This window comes from Cupressus sempervirens, chromosome 3 (genome assembly GCF_028749045.1).
Source record: "Cupressus sempervirens isolate cs-2001-9-10 chromosome 3, ASM2874904v1, whole genome shotgun sequence".
Taxonomy (NCBI): domain Eukaryota; kingdom Viridiplantae; phylum Streptophyta; class Pinopsida; order Cupressales; family Cupressaceae; genus Cupressus; species Cupressus sempervirens.
Genome location: NC_143120.1, coordinates 396,171,426 through 396,185,556, shown reverse-complemented (window position 1 = coordinate 396,185,556; position 14,131 = coordinate 396,171,426). Strand labels below are relative to the sequence as shown.

Sequence of the window (14,131 nt, the reverse complement as noted above, 5' to 3'; positions counted from 1 at the left end):
AGTATAATTTATCACAAATGCATAATAAATAAAAAGGTACAATTCAGTTTGGTAAGTTAAAAGCAAGCAATAATAAAAAGGTATGATCAATTATTCCAAAGGGAATGCATTGACTAAGTGATAGAAGGAAACATCATTCTAAGGAATCCATCTATCAGGTGTTTTAGCCAGCAATCAAGCAAGCTCATACATCATCAATAAAATACATTAACATATCCTTCTACTGCATATTTGTTGGAGACTGTTCAAGTGAAACAGAAGACTCTTTGCCTCAAATGCATAGATTACAACTACTACAAAATCAAAGCGACACCATTTTTTAAATTACGACAATCATCAAACATATAAGCCAGTATTCAGAACAGTATAAACCACAGTGTTCACATACAATATATAGATGCATTGATATTGACCTTGCATAGTCTTAGATTTCTAGAGGAAAGATAAGGCATAATCAGAAGACTTTAGATTATACTACGCTCATTGAACAAGGAGACCATCATTATTATGCAAGTCTATTCCCAATAAAATTCTTGCATAAAATCAAGGTAAATATATTGTGTTTGCAAATCTTTTAGAAAGAAGTCCCTTGCAATTGAAGTTTTCGTGAACATTGTCTTGATATTCCTAGCTAGTTGGTCAGGGGATATTACAGGCTACAAGGAATTTAACAATGATTTTTGGTGTTTTAGGCCTTGCTGAAAGCAGGATATGCTCTTGATCAGCCTGCTTTTTATACTGTTTGTCAGGTATGGAATCTATTTTTGTTCCAGAAAATTGCAATAAGATGTCAAATATCTGAAATCTAAATACTTTTAAGAAGGGGACATTCAGTAGATCCATTATATAGTGTAGAACTGTGTGGTTTGCTAGTAGTTAGTATCTAAAACAATGAATGATTTGGTTTTGTCGATGCTGAGAATTGGTGAAATAATCTTTTCTCTTCTCTTTTGAAATTTAAGCAACACACGATTATCTATCTCAGTAAAATTGTTTCACAGCAACAAGAGTTTGATTCACAACTCCAAACATATAAGACTACAGCAATGATGAGCAGTAATTATTGAATTTTCTTTAGAATTCATGAAGCTAATTGCACAGTATAAATTTGTGGATAATCAATACTAAAGTTGAACATACCAGGATTTTGTCCTAATTGCCATCTACAGAGATTGTCTAAGGCACGCAGCAGATATCAGACCTGTTGATTCTTGGTATCTAGAATGTCTTACATGCCACGTATTTCATTATCAAGATCTGTGATAGCTATACTGGCTGCTGGGGTACAAGATATACCACAGAGGTTTCTTGGATTAATTCAGATTGCCGATAATACCCTTAAGTTGCTTCTTTTCTTTCAAATGCCTGTAATTTACTCCTAGAGTATGCTGCGCTAGATGTAAATTAATGTCATTATTCACTGCGATGAGATGATCCTACCGAGTCTCCTGGGTATGCGTCCCTTACTAGAATTGAGCCAATATTATACCACAAATTTCAAGTTCATAGCATAGACATTCTGTCAAACATTTGTATGAGTAGCATTCTGAAATATTCACTTATCTTTGAAATTTATTTTACCAAACACTTTGCATCCTGTCTTCAGGCAACAAGAAAATCTCTGTTCTAAACTTGAAATTGAATATTTGTCTGTTACAGAACAGCAGAAGAAACAATAGCAACAAGTGCTACAAGTCTACAAAATACCTCCTCATTCTGCAAACTTCTGTTTCTGACTTCTTATGGTTTATATGTTTAGATTTCTTTTCATAACACATCACGGTATATAGTGCACAATTGTAGTATCCCATCCCTTATATTTGCAAAAGAATTCAGAATTTGTCTATGGCATTTTTACGAACAGTTGGTGTGCATTCCCAAAGATGAAAGTACTGATATTCTTGCTGTGACTGTTATTACCATTTATGGCGTGACTGTTCAAAACAAATGATATATGGACATCCAAAAGTAGTTTGTACCAATGGCAGTTCAAGAAGAACAGTAATATTGTAGTTTGTACCAATGGCAGCTCAAGAAGAACAGTACTATTGCATTAATACATATAACCTGTGTTACAAGCACTAATAGAAATTACTAACTGGAAAGCAAGATTAAATGAAGTAACTCCTAGTTCACGTAGGATGACATCTTAATATGCAGAAGAAAACATGATGGAAGAAACCTGGGAAAGATGTGCAGATCATGATTTCTATGATGGGCATGTGTTGTGGTTGGAGCACAACCTACACTACCTGTTATTTGCCCACACCTGTCGTCTATCAAGCTGATATCTTCAAGCTGCCATCCAACCTATTGCCTCATGAGCTCCATACCAGTGATCTGATATTCAAAGCCTTCCCTTCGGCTGACTGTACATTTCTCTCTACTTGCCGCAGTCTCAGGAAGAATGCATATAATCTTTAGCGTACTGCCTCTAATTCTAACCTGAATCAGTAATGGTGAGATACCGGGCCTGTGTCCAGCCTCACTATTTTCCTTAAGGTGTTTCGTCCTTAGGAAATATCCAGTCACATTAAGCAACCTTTAGGATTTGACAAATTAACATATTTCATAATTTTCATGGTGATAATCTCAATGCAAATGCTTTCCTTTATAACTTTGAAATGAGGAGAGGTATGAACAACTTAGCAACGTGGGATAAAAGACTATTTCGTCTTTTCGTCACTTAAGTTACTTTTGTCTTAAAGTGACTTTAAATCATAAAGTAACTTTATATTTGCACTTTATAATATTAGAGTGACTTTATTATTACAAGTTACTTTATAACTTTATAATAACATTAAAATATTTAAATAAATCACTTAAGGCATTTGAACTTTAATATCTCTTGAAATACTTGTCTGATTGCCATGCTATTTGAAATAGGAATTTCTCCTCGTAATTCCCCATGTGACCAAATACACTTTCTAAAAATAGAAAAGGTCCATCTCTATTACTCCCGACTTACTATACATAGTAAGTATGGAAAATGAAGTCCAAATGATATCGAACGAAGGCCAAATCCATAAATCCCTGAATGTTGGAGATGAATCAATCCTTAGAAGACCCTCTAACCATCCTTATTAGCCTATGAGGATCCAATATTAGGCTAATCCCTGAAAATTTGATGCTGGCAACAAATGGGGACATTACATTGAGATCTTGAGAAGTTTCCTTGGAAAGCTTGTAGAGAGGAAATCTGATCATAATAAAATGCATGATAGAATGATACTCAAAACCCCTATCGAACCTTTTATGATAAGACAAGATTTTCAATGAAAAAGCTATTGATATCCTACTTTTGATTGTTTTATTAAGCAACTTAGGCAAATAGTAATATTCACCTCACATTTAATTATTCACCCCATGGCCTAGGAAAGACTTAAAGTCATAGCTTAAGTTTGCTCCATTTTAATAATTGCCAACGAATAATTAAATTCATATTAGCAATAACTATAGCTTTTTCTTCCATGTGTTTAATTAAATACTTAACCCCCTTTTCTAACTTAATGCTTTAGTGTATGGAGAAAATGGATAAATGCCTAGTATTAGTATTTATTTATTCATGTACATGCTATGCAAAAAGGGGACATTACAGTCTTCCCTTTCTAGAGATTGCTTTCCCTCAAACAAACCGCACCTACATGTTGAAACCAAATGCCTACATCCCATATCAACATTAGGAACACTACTCCATGAGTCTGCTAATACCAACATTATACCTAAAGTTGTGAAGCAAATCATCACACATGCTTTGAATCCTCTTTACATCTTCTATGTGATGTTGCACAAAATCTGAACTCTTACTAGTTGCATCATCAACCCATGTCTCATGACTATCTACCCAAACTTGAATGTCAACATTAGAAGACTCATCACATTCTCTTCTCCTTGATTCTGGGGTGCAAACTCAAGAGACAGTAGACTATTGCTGTCCCGAATTAGAATTTTGGCCTCCTCATCAAACACCACCAAATTTTGAATTGACTTATTTTCTTCCCAAGTAATTAAAGGTGATAATATCTCAAATAAATCATCTTCCCATACCAAGGGCTTGTGTGCCAAGTTTCTCAAGTGTCCTTGAAAACCATGTTTTGATTTTTCTTCATGTAGGAATTGTGTCATCATACGAATTAACTAACACACTAAAATATGTAAGAACCCCATGTTCTCCTTCACATACTTTATACAAATCTTGCATGATATCATAAATTAAAATAGAAAACATATAAATCAAAAGTTCTTATTTTTCACCATGCAACGAGTCTGAAAATTCCAGATTTTATTCTTGCTTATATAATCACTTTTTCAATGAACAAAAGACAACCCATTTCATAAAAAAATGATTACATATGTAATTCCAATATACCCATTATCTGATTTTTACTTTCCCAAGGCTGATACTGAAAAACAGCATTAAATAGCTCCCGGAAAAAGCAACTCAAAAATGATTTCTCCACCTCAAAATCCATGCCAAGCTGAAAATTGCAATCACATTTATTGAGTTTACTAAACACTCTAAATCTGCTCCAATTTGGCACAAATATGGCTCCAGAATGAAGCCATCACTGCTATGCAAAATCCAATGGGTATTTCACCATTTCAAATTGCTGAAAACACTGAAGAATTGTTGTCCAGGAATGGTGATGATGTGCAGAAATCTCAAGGTGTTACAATCAACCTTGTTGAAGAAGCATTACTTGAGGGTTTATTGGGATCTCTTCATGGCCCATGTATCAACAAAACCACCACCCCCTCGACCACGACTTTTTTTACTTATAGTAGATTACCACCATCAGAGCCGTAGGTGCACTCTACAGGTTATTATGTGCTCATGATCACATTTGGAGCACAACTATTGTCAGAGGGAACTGGGTGGAATAGGTAGGTGCATCAACAAATAGACATTGCTTGTACTGATTCCTGGTACATCAGCAACATCCTTTTTAATGTGGCTAATAATCCATACTAACTTAAATTGGTTATTGCAATGACTGTGTCGAGAAAAGGCTTACAAGGCGCCTTCTCTTGTAAATTTCAGTGGGAGCATAGTCCTCTTGTTTTAAAGTGTAGACTAAATTATGTTCCTTTATAAAAATTTATAGTAATTAGTAATCAGTAATTTTTTTGAATTTAAGGTTTTTAATTCTTTTTAATTAAAAATTGTTTATGTAACATTAATCTCACTTCATACTTGTAGGTTACTCACAAATGTAGTTGAGAGGGCAAAAGAAGTGTTGGAAGAGCAAGGAATAGAATGGAAAAGTCTTGGCTGTACCATTCTTTGTGATTCGTGGATGAATAGCAACAATTGCACCATAATTTTTTGATTTCTTGCAAGAATAATGTGGTGTTCTTGAAATTCGTCTGTGCTTCTAACAAGGTGAAGATTGTTGAAACTTTGGCTCTAATGTTAGAGTAAGTTGTCATGGAAGTGAAAATTGAAAATGTGGTGAAAATAGTGATTGGTATTGCAACAACATATGTGGAAGCTGGTAGAATATAAGAGAAACATGGTACACGTTTTTGGACACCTTGTGCAAAACATGTCCTTGACCTTCTTTTGGAAGACATAGGAAAATTAGACTGTATGAAACCACATTGTAGAAGATACAAGGAAGATCACAAAATATATCTACAATGGCTTTGGGCTTTTTGCTTCATGAAAGAACACACCCGTGAGAAGGAGTTGGTAAGAGCGGGTGTCGCAAGGTTTGCAATGATTTTCCTAATGTTATGACTTTGAAGAAAATGTTTGTGGTTTTAGCATGGCTAGATTAAAGTTATTCAACGAAGCTTGAAGAAGAAGGTTGGATACATTGTCTTTAACAACCTATTTGCACAAAGATTGTGAAGGTATCTTGAAAACTTCTATATTTTCTTTTTTTTTTCATACTTATGCCACCTTGGGGGACAGTGGAACGGGGGGACAAGTTTCCGAGACGAGGTGATAGAGGGGCCTTAATTTGGGGATGGTGTGGGGACGGCAAGGGGGCAAGAGGGGTTTTATATACTATACATATAGTACTTAAAATGCTAGTTTTGAAAAGATGTATTGCAATATAAGATATATAGATGTAAAAGAATAAATACTTGAACATTGCATTGAATTGGAACATTGTACATTAAACACAAATAGTCGAAATAGCAAATAGTCAAACTAGTTTTGTGAATTGAGAAGGCAATGCAAGCTACAGTAAAAGCTTCTAGTCTATGTATCACCACAATCGCTCCCAGTCAAAGCTTTGGCTATGATTGTTTCTTAACTCGTTATGGTCAATTATTTAAAACATACAACAACAACAACAACAACATGAATCAAAGATAATAGACGCAAATTGCAGTCAAAGCTTCTACACTATCACAATGGCTCTCAATCAAAGTTTCAACTCCAATTGCTTCTTTGTATTCACTTTTTTTCAAAACATTATTATGCAATCAAAGTTATGCTTGCACAATGCTTTAGAGCTTTCTAGCATACAATAAAATATCATTTTTACAATGAGGGGAACTTTTAATATAGGAAAAGAAGTGAGAAAAATGAGGAAAAAGTGGGAGCAACTCAACCACTTTGACTTGGTGAAACTAGGTGAGAAGAATTATAGGATTACATGTTATGAGGACATGCAATCAAATTACATGCACTTGCATCACATGCAATTCATCTTTTCCAACTACAAAGATGCAATACTAAAAGCAAAAGAAGAACAAGAAAATTTAATCAATCCTTAAGATTGTTCAGGAAGGCCTTATATTTGGTAGTACAATCATGAACCACAGGAAGATCTGCGATCTGCATTGTCTTTGAGATGGATTCAAATCTGACTGCATTGACATGTGAGGATTATACAACTTTGTAGTTTTCTACAAGAGAATCCCACAAGTGTTTTGCTACAGATATGTATGTAGTGAAATTGTTCATCGTGTGTGATCCGAATTCTTCAGAATCAAAATCAGCATTGACTTTGTCGATATCATAGTAACGTGACTCGGATCCGGCTCGGACTCAGGAAGGGTAACTTGACTCGTGACCTGGCTCGGACTCGGCAATGACTCATGGTGACTCAACAAATTGAAAATACCTTGAAATTTTGATTTTTTTTAGGATTTAAAGAACATTCCATGCACCCATTATTGAATAAAGCTTAAAGACACAATAACATCATGAAATAGAAGGTAATTTGATCACATACTTCAACATATATTGATTTTATCGTTTGAGGAGTCAACTAGACAACAAACTTTTATTGAGTACAAATGACACTTATTTCTTCAAATCTACCTACATCTTATGTTGATGTTAACAATGAAGATCGCTATAAAGGGTCAAGACCCATATGAAGTTCAATGCTGCTATTCTTAATTCAGCATTGAACTATGAATATCTATCATGACAATCAAGTTTGAAAAATTTACAATAAAGTGCAATTTTGACTTTTAAGTTGATTTAGGATTTTATATGCATCCTAGGTGGTTGTCTGAACCTAATTCTTGTTTTCTGGCTACAAATATGTATGTGTTTAAGATTTTTATAAATTTTTCTATGGATGTTCATTTAGTCTCATCTAGAGTTGAGACTTAAAAGTTAAATCTGATGGAGATAATTGTTCAAAAATAGTCAATGGTTGAGGAAAGGATCAAAAACATCTTAGGAACTAGTTAATTAAGAACCAAAACCAAAAACACAAGATTTGGGCCTTTAAATTCAACACTCTTCACAAATTGGATTTAAATTAATCTAGTCAAGGAAAGGAAATTGAAAACATTATTACAAAAATTGCAAGAAATTTAAAAAACTGGACTAATCTTGATTCCCATCATTCTAGGCAATTGAATAAGCAACGGATAAGAATCCAAATCCCAAACTTTGAAGAGACCATTTTAGTGTTATCAACATTTAAAATATTATTTTTAGCCTTAGATAATAGGCTAAATTGAAAAATTGAGTCAATTTTTTATAAGTTATTCATTGAACATTCTCAATCAGTACGAAATTATGAATAGACACAATAAAAGAGCAAACTTTTGTAATCTTGAGACTAGTCATACCAACCTCTACAAACTTATTAAAAAAAAAAAAATTTTGCCCGGGTGATGTCAGTCTTGACCCGTGAGTCATGCCTTGACTCGCGAGTCAGGGGAGTCACCTCACCTGACTCGCTGAGCCCGGGTCATAGGTCATTTTGACTTGGCAAGCCATGTGAGACTTATCGACTTGGGAGACTTGCTCGACTCGTGGCAAGTCTCGTTACTCTAGTTGATATATCTTGAGGTCGTTTCTTCTAGAGTGAATAGGTTGTCATGTTCAATAAGGACATTGCATCCCATTTGCTCCAAATCGCACATGATATCCGTTTCCACCATTTGACAGCCTTCTAAGGCCCCTTGTAACTTTTTTAGAAACTTTTCAAGTATCTCCTCATTATGACCCACGAGTCCCTAATATTTGTATAACATATCAAGAAATGAAATGACATCACATGAAACTAAGATATCCATATCAACATCTGCCATTTGATCCCAAATACCCAAAATTTCTTTCAAGGTATTGTTTTCTTGGTTAAAAGAAGTAATCATAACGTGTAGTATCTCCTCAACACCTCTGATACATTCAAAAACTTTGACCGCATCCTGTATAGATTGAACTCCTTCTTAGATAACTTCTTCGAACCAAGCCTTTACTACTTCGGCTTTCCGATTCACTTGAGCTATCTGAGATGTGATGATTGCAGGTTGGGAAGACTCTTGACAGATGACTCAAGAAGTAGATATCGCAAGGATCCATTGGTTTAGAAACTAGCAATTGAACTTCTTGCCCTTAGGAAGCAGATATCTCAAGGATCGTTTGCTGCTCCATACAAGGATATACCAAGGAGGCAATATCCTAATGCTGCAAAAAACTATGCAGCTAAGAACTAGAACAAGCTTCCTCCTTCTCTGGAGAGGCTTGCACTTGAAGCATCACCAAGTAATTCAGCTACTAGTTACTATGAAGCCGATCCTACTAGTGATAATCAAGAAGACTATCCTTCCGAGGATATTGCTGCCCAATATCATGAAGAACATGAAGCAGCTGGCCACACTACTCTTAGGTTCGTCCAATACAATGATGAGGACCATGAGCTTGATTTTGCACAAGCCTACACGGTAATGACGCATTTGCAAACAAAGTTGGCTCAACAACAAGAAGATGCTGAAAAGAAACTGGATGCTCCTCAAATGCCTTCCACCATTTCAAAGAGGGGAACAACTCTGCCAACCCTACCTAATGACCTAGCTAAAAATCAAGTGCTGTTCAATCTACTCCATCTAGTATTTCAAAGCCTAGTGTATCTAATGCTAATGCTAAGCTCCAGGCTAAAATTTTTAATTCCTCTCTAGCCAACTCTTTCCAAGCTTTCAATGTTATAGACCATGCTAAGAGGACTAAAATATAGATGTCTGAGGTAGAATACCTACAAGCATATCTAGATCAGCTGGATGGGCTTACCAAATTTGTCAAGGAATCACTACCTGTTCAACCTCATTTGATTTCCCCTGAATCTAAGAGTAGGCCCAATAACCTAATGCCTATTCTAGCTTCAATCCCAGGAAATATTGAGCCTTTCTACGTTTGCCTGCTGATAAATGGTTTAAAGCTAAGCAATTGCGTCATAGATTCTAGCGCCTCTGACAATGTCATGCCAGCTAAGGTTGATAGCATGTTACTTGGATGTAGTTTCTTTAAGAACATAGGGGGATGTTATATCCCAATTTTTGCCCTAAAAATTTTTAGGTTGAATATAGCCGTTGAACCAAAATGATTTTTCATGTTCAAGTGAAATTAGCCGTTGTTTGATTATGGTAGTTATAGCCGTTATTTTATTTATTCATGTTCATGTGAAATTGAAGCAGTTATCTTAAGCCGTTGCATCGATCTAATTACCATATGAAATTGAGTCAATTAAATTTAGTCGTGTTCATGTGAAGTGAAAACAATTATAGCCGTTGTACATTTATGATGAATCAGTTAGTATTTTATGATGAAATTTGCTAATGTTATAATCTAACAAATTATGGATCATGAAATTGATGTTTTTGGCGAGAATGTTTTTTTAAAAGGTTGTAGGATGAAGACCAGAGCAAGAGGGGAAGCATTATGAAACAAGGTCATCAGAATGGGACATTCAACAAGATCCAGTCATTAGGAATGACAGGTTTGCCCTAAAAAAAAAATTGCCTTGGCAAGTTTATTTGGACTTGACAACAAATATCTTGGTGGAATTGCATGAGCTAAAAATTTAAAAACTAAAAATAACATAAACAATAAATTTAAAAATAAAAATAAATCCTTACCTTAATTAAATTTATTAAATATAATATCATTTAATATCATCTTATTCTCTTAATTAAAATCACAAACATATAAATACAAAATGGCACTTTCTACATTAAGAATTATAATATCAATAATGCCACCTTGTACGTACATATTTGTAATCGTAACAAAGACAATAAAGCAATATTAAATAATATTATTTAAATGACCCTTCATTTTTCCTCAATTCTTTTTCTTTTCCTATTCCCATAATCTCCTTTCTTTTTAGAAGTCGAAATAAGTCTTGTAACGGCAAGAAGCTGTAAAGACATTTGAAACATTATATATGTTGGCTCTATCCTCTATCGGGGATATAGGAATTCCAATACCATTTAACTTGTATCCCGTCTAATACTCTGCAATATATGTTCAACACCCTGCAATACGTTTTACCTCTCTGAAAAATGTAATCATCCTTTGCTCAACCACGATGCAGTATTACCTGATTCCCCACGTTCTCGTATATCACTAGTCTTTGTACCAGCGGAAGTCTGAAGAGGCAACTGTGCAAGGGAATCCAGAACCGATTGAGAAAAAGCATTAAGTCATGTAAGGATGTGACTTACCTTGTATTTTGAGTTCTTTTTGTTTTATCTTCCAATAGTCATTGCATGTAATGTCTTAATTGAGTCGGGTTGGTCCAACTTTTATATAAATCCATTGCGTAAGTTATGAAGATCATTTATAGTTCTGAATGAATGTGACACCTTAGAAAGCTGTAAGCATGACCACTGATGAAGCAGTAGGGAAAATTTGCAAAAATGAAAACTGATTGTGGAAGTATCAAAGATTCATATGTCTTCTTTTCTTTGCCCAGAATTCCAAATGCCTTGTCATGAAATTAATTAAATATAGACTATGTCTTTAAGCAAACCATGAATGATTTAGACTGCAATTATTATTTAGAAGTGCTCTGTTTTCTTTTCAGATAAATAAAAATGATCAATTCTGAATACCAAGGAAATATCTCAGGATGTAAAAGCCATAATCATATAAATAGTTACATGATGTAATGGTTCAAGCACCCAGGAAACACTGGTCTGATGACGTGTTGATTGTGTGAGGTGTAGATGAACCTGGTAAAACAAAAAAAACAAGAATGATATCAGAAGTTTATCAAAACATAAATATAATCAATACAATTAGCTCATGCAATCCCACTTTGATAATTAATTGTCAAGCCGAGTGATGGAGATCAGGTTGTAAAACCCACCTTTGAAAAATCCCTGGCTAGGGCGGTAAAAGGCAGATTTTCCACAACAAATGATCGCGTTGTTGTCTTGATGCTTTAGTTATTCAACCGAATAGCTGTTGGGACCTCAACCCACCTGAATACTCCGATGGCTGGACCAATGAACGCCCCAAGCTCGACCTCGAGGTAGGGAGGGCCGTTCTATTAATTTAGAACCTATGGGGATAAGTAAAAAGGTCTGTGGTTGGGAGGTTAAGCCTATGATAATACTTCTCTCACCAAAGTCAGAGCTTGGGCAATTAATTGAAAAAGTCTCTCAAGTAAATCAGTATGTATCTTTTACTTTTTAAAGCTAGTATCTTTATTTTTCAATTGAAAGATTTAGATGTTATCAAAGATAATTAATTAAATTCCAGTATCTTCTCATTTTTCAATATATATAGATTAGTTTAAAAATTTCAGAACTTAGATAGATTTAAATTAGTAATTAAAATAGATTCAAATTCAATTAACTTCAGTATTTACTTTGTTTTGATCACATCAATTAGTCAAGATTCAAATTCAGCTGATTATGAAACAATGTAAACTAGATGAATGGTTTCTTATTTATAATGTAATATAAAATTGAACTAGATTAATGAGAAAGTAGATGTAGGATAATCTAGCTGTTACATATGGTATTAGAGCGCTGGGCTCAACACTGAACCTAGGCCACATCACGTTCATGAAATCTAATAAGGGTGAATATGAATACAATATGCTAGTACGTAGAACGCCCCGCAAGAAAACACAACATCCTATATTTCCCTACCTCATAAAAAATATGACAAAGTATGATTATTCTTGCTGCTCTGAGCCTCAAGATGATGAAACATTGTATCAAGCCATACAACGAATGAAGAAGGAAAGGATTTGATGGACCCCTACCAAGAAGGCAACGTACAAGAACAAACTGATTCAAATTTGGAACTTACAACAGAGCAATCCCCTCCATTTTTCTAGATTGTGGATGGTGCGAGACATGTACCAAACAGAGCCAGAAGTTGTAAAACAAAAATTAACATATTCTATGAATGTAGGTAACCTCATTAGAGGAATTTTGTAAATAAAGGATTGCTTTGTCGAGCAATAAATTTTGTAATTAAATTTTTTTGCTTTGTTGAGCAATGAATACAAATTTTGTAACGAAAACTTTTTGTTTTGTTGAGCAATAAATATAAATTCTGCTTTGTCGAGCAATGGATGTGTTTTTTTTTGCTTTGCCGAGCAATAATTTTGCAAATTTGCTTTGTCGAGCAAGGAATATGATTTATATTTTCTTTTTGAAGATAAGGAATTGCTTAGTTGAGCAATATATATATAAAATATAATAATATATTGATGTTGACAAACTAAGGGGATTAAACTTTTCTTTTTGAGCAACCAAAAACTAAATTATAAACTTAACTGTGTAAACTAACAGGTGCAATTCCTGAAATACAACATGAGTAACAACGAGAATGTGGAAAACCGAGAGATAGTTCGAGAGAACCATCAAACCTCTAACGAGCTATTACTTCAAATTCTTCAAGAAACACAATTAAAATTAGAAGCAATGGATAGAAGAATGAATGAGATGGCAGCCTAGATGGGGTAGCATCACGAGGAAATGCAAGAAACACCCAGAGCTGAGACTGAAGTCTCAAAACATAATAGGACTCCATCCCCAAGGTAAACTGATAAACAGAAAAAAAAAATTGTGGCTGACTTATCAGGTGATATTAAGAAAATTAAACCTCCTAAGTTCTCTGGAACTGATTCTAGAGAGGAACCTGAAGCATGGCTGACAGAGATGGAACAATATTTTGAGATCCAGAACTTTTCAAAGACCTCTAAGGTAGTTTGGGGTATATATCAATTCACTGGGGAAGCAGCAACTTGGTGGGGAAACACCAAGGTGGAATTGAACATCAGATCTACTGATACGACTTGGGAAAAATTTGTTAACATATTTAGAACACGGTGGCTACCTCAAACCTTCTATGACTAGAAACTCATGGAGTTTCAAAATTCGAAACAGGGAGAATTATCAGTTTATAAATACTAGGAGAAATTTACTAGGTTACTTAAGTACGTACCACCCTACCGACAGGATACCAATCTAAAAGTAAGAAAGTTTATCATGGGATTAAATAACAGAATAGGGGGAGTAGTAGATGTCCTAGCTCCACGAACTATGGAAGAAGCTTTGGAAAAAGTTGTTCGCCAAGAGCATAAGGTCAAAAAAGATGATTCTATTAGGGACAGCAAGAGAAAGACCTATTGGAATTCAGAAGGTGTTGAATTTGGACAACCAAGGAAACAACTTAGGGACTTTAAGAATAACAAACCTGAAAACAAAAGCAGTGGAACCAAAGATAATCAAGGAAATTATCATATAAACAAAAATGATAGAAGTAATGAGAAAAGAGGACCATCGGGAGGTTGTTTCATTTGCAAAGGAAACCACTTTAAAAGACAGTGTCCCACCCTCAATCAGCAACAACGCCCATCCTTGCCGCAGCAACAACAGGTTTTTCAACAAAGAATTCATGCAGCCTTGG

The 14,131-nt window shown here is 34.7% G+C and overlaps 1 protein-coding gene across 6 annotated transcripts in view; it reads left to right on the top strand.

Moving 5' to 3' along the window:
• The window catches only part of LOC149566687 (uncharacterized), a 289,371-nt gene that overhangs the window by 174,461 nt on the left and 100,779 nt on the right, over positions 1-14,131 (top strand). For 3 of the 6 annotated variants that reach the window (XM_089819997.1, XM_089819995.1, XM_089819996.1), the window contains exon 7: positions 693-749. The exons of the other annotated variants lie outside the window; for them this stretch is intronic. In XM_089819997.1, the coding sequence (XP_089676123.1) occupies positions 693-749 (57 nt within the window). The remainder of the gene's footprint in view (positions 1-692; positions 750-14,131) is intronic. 6 annotated transcript variants of the gene reach the window in all.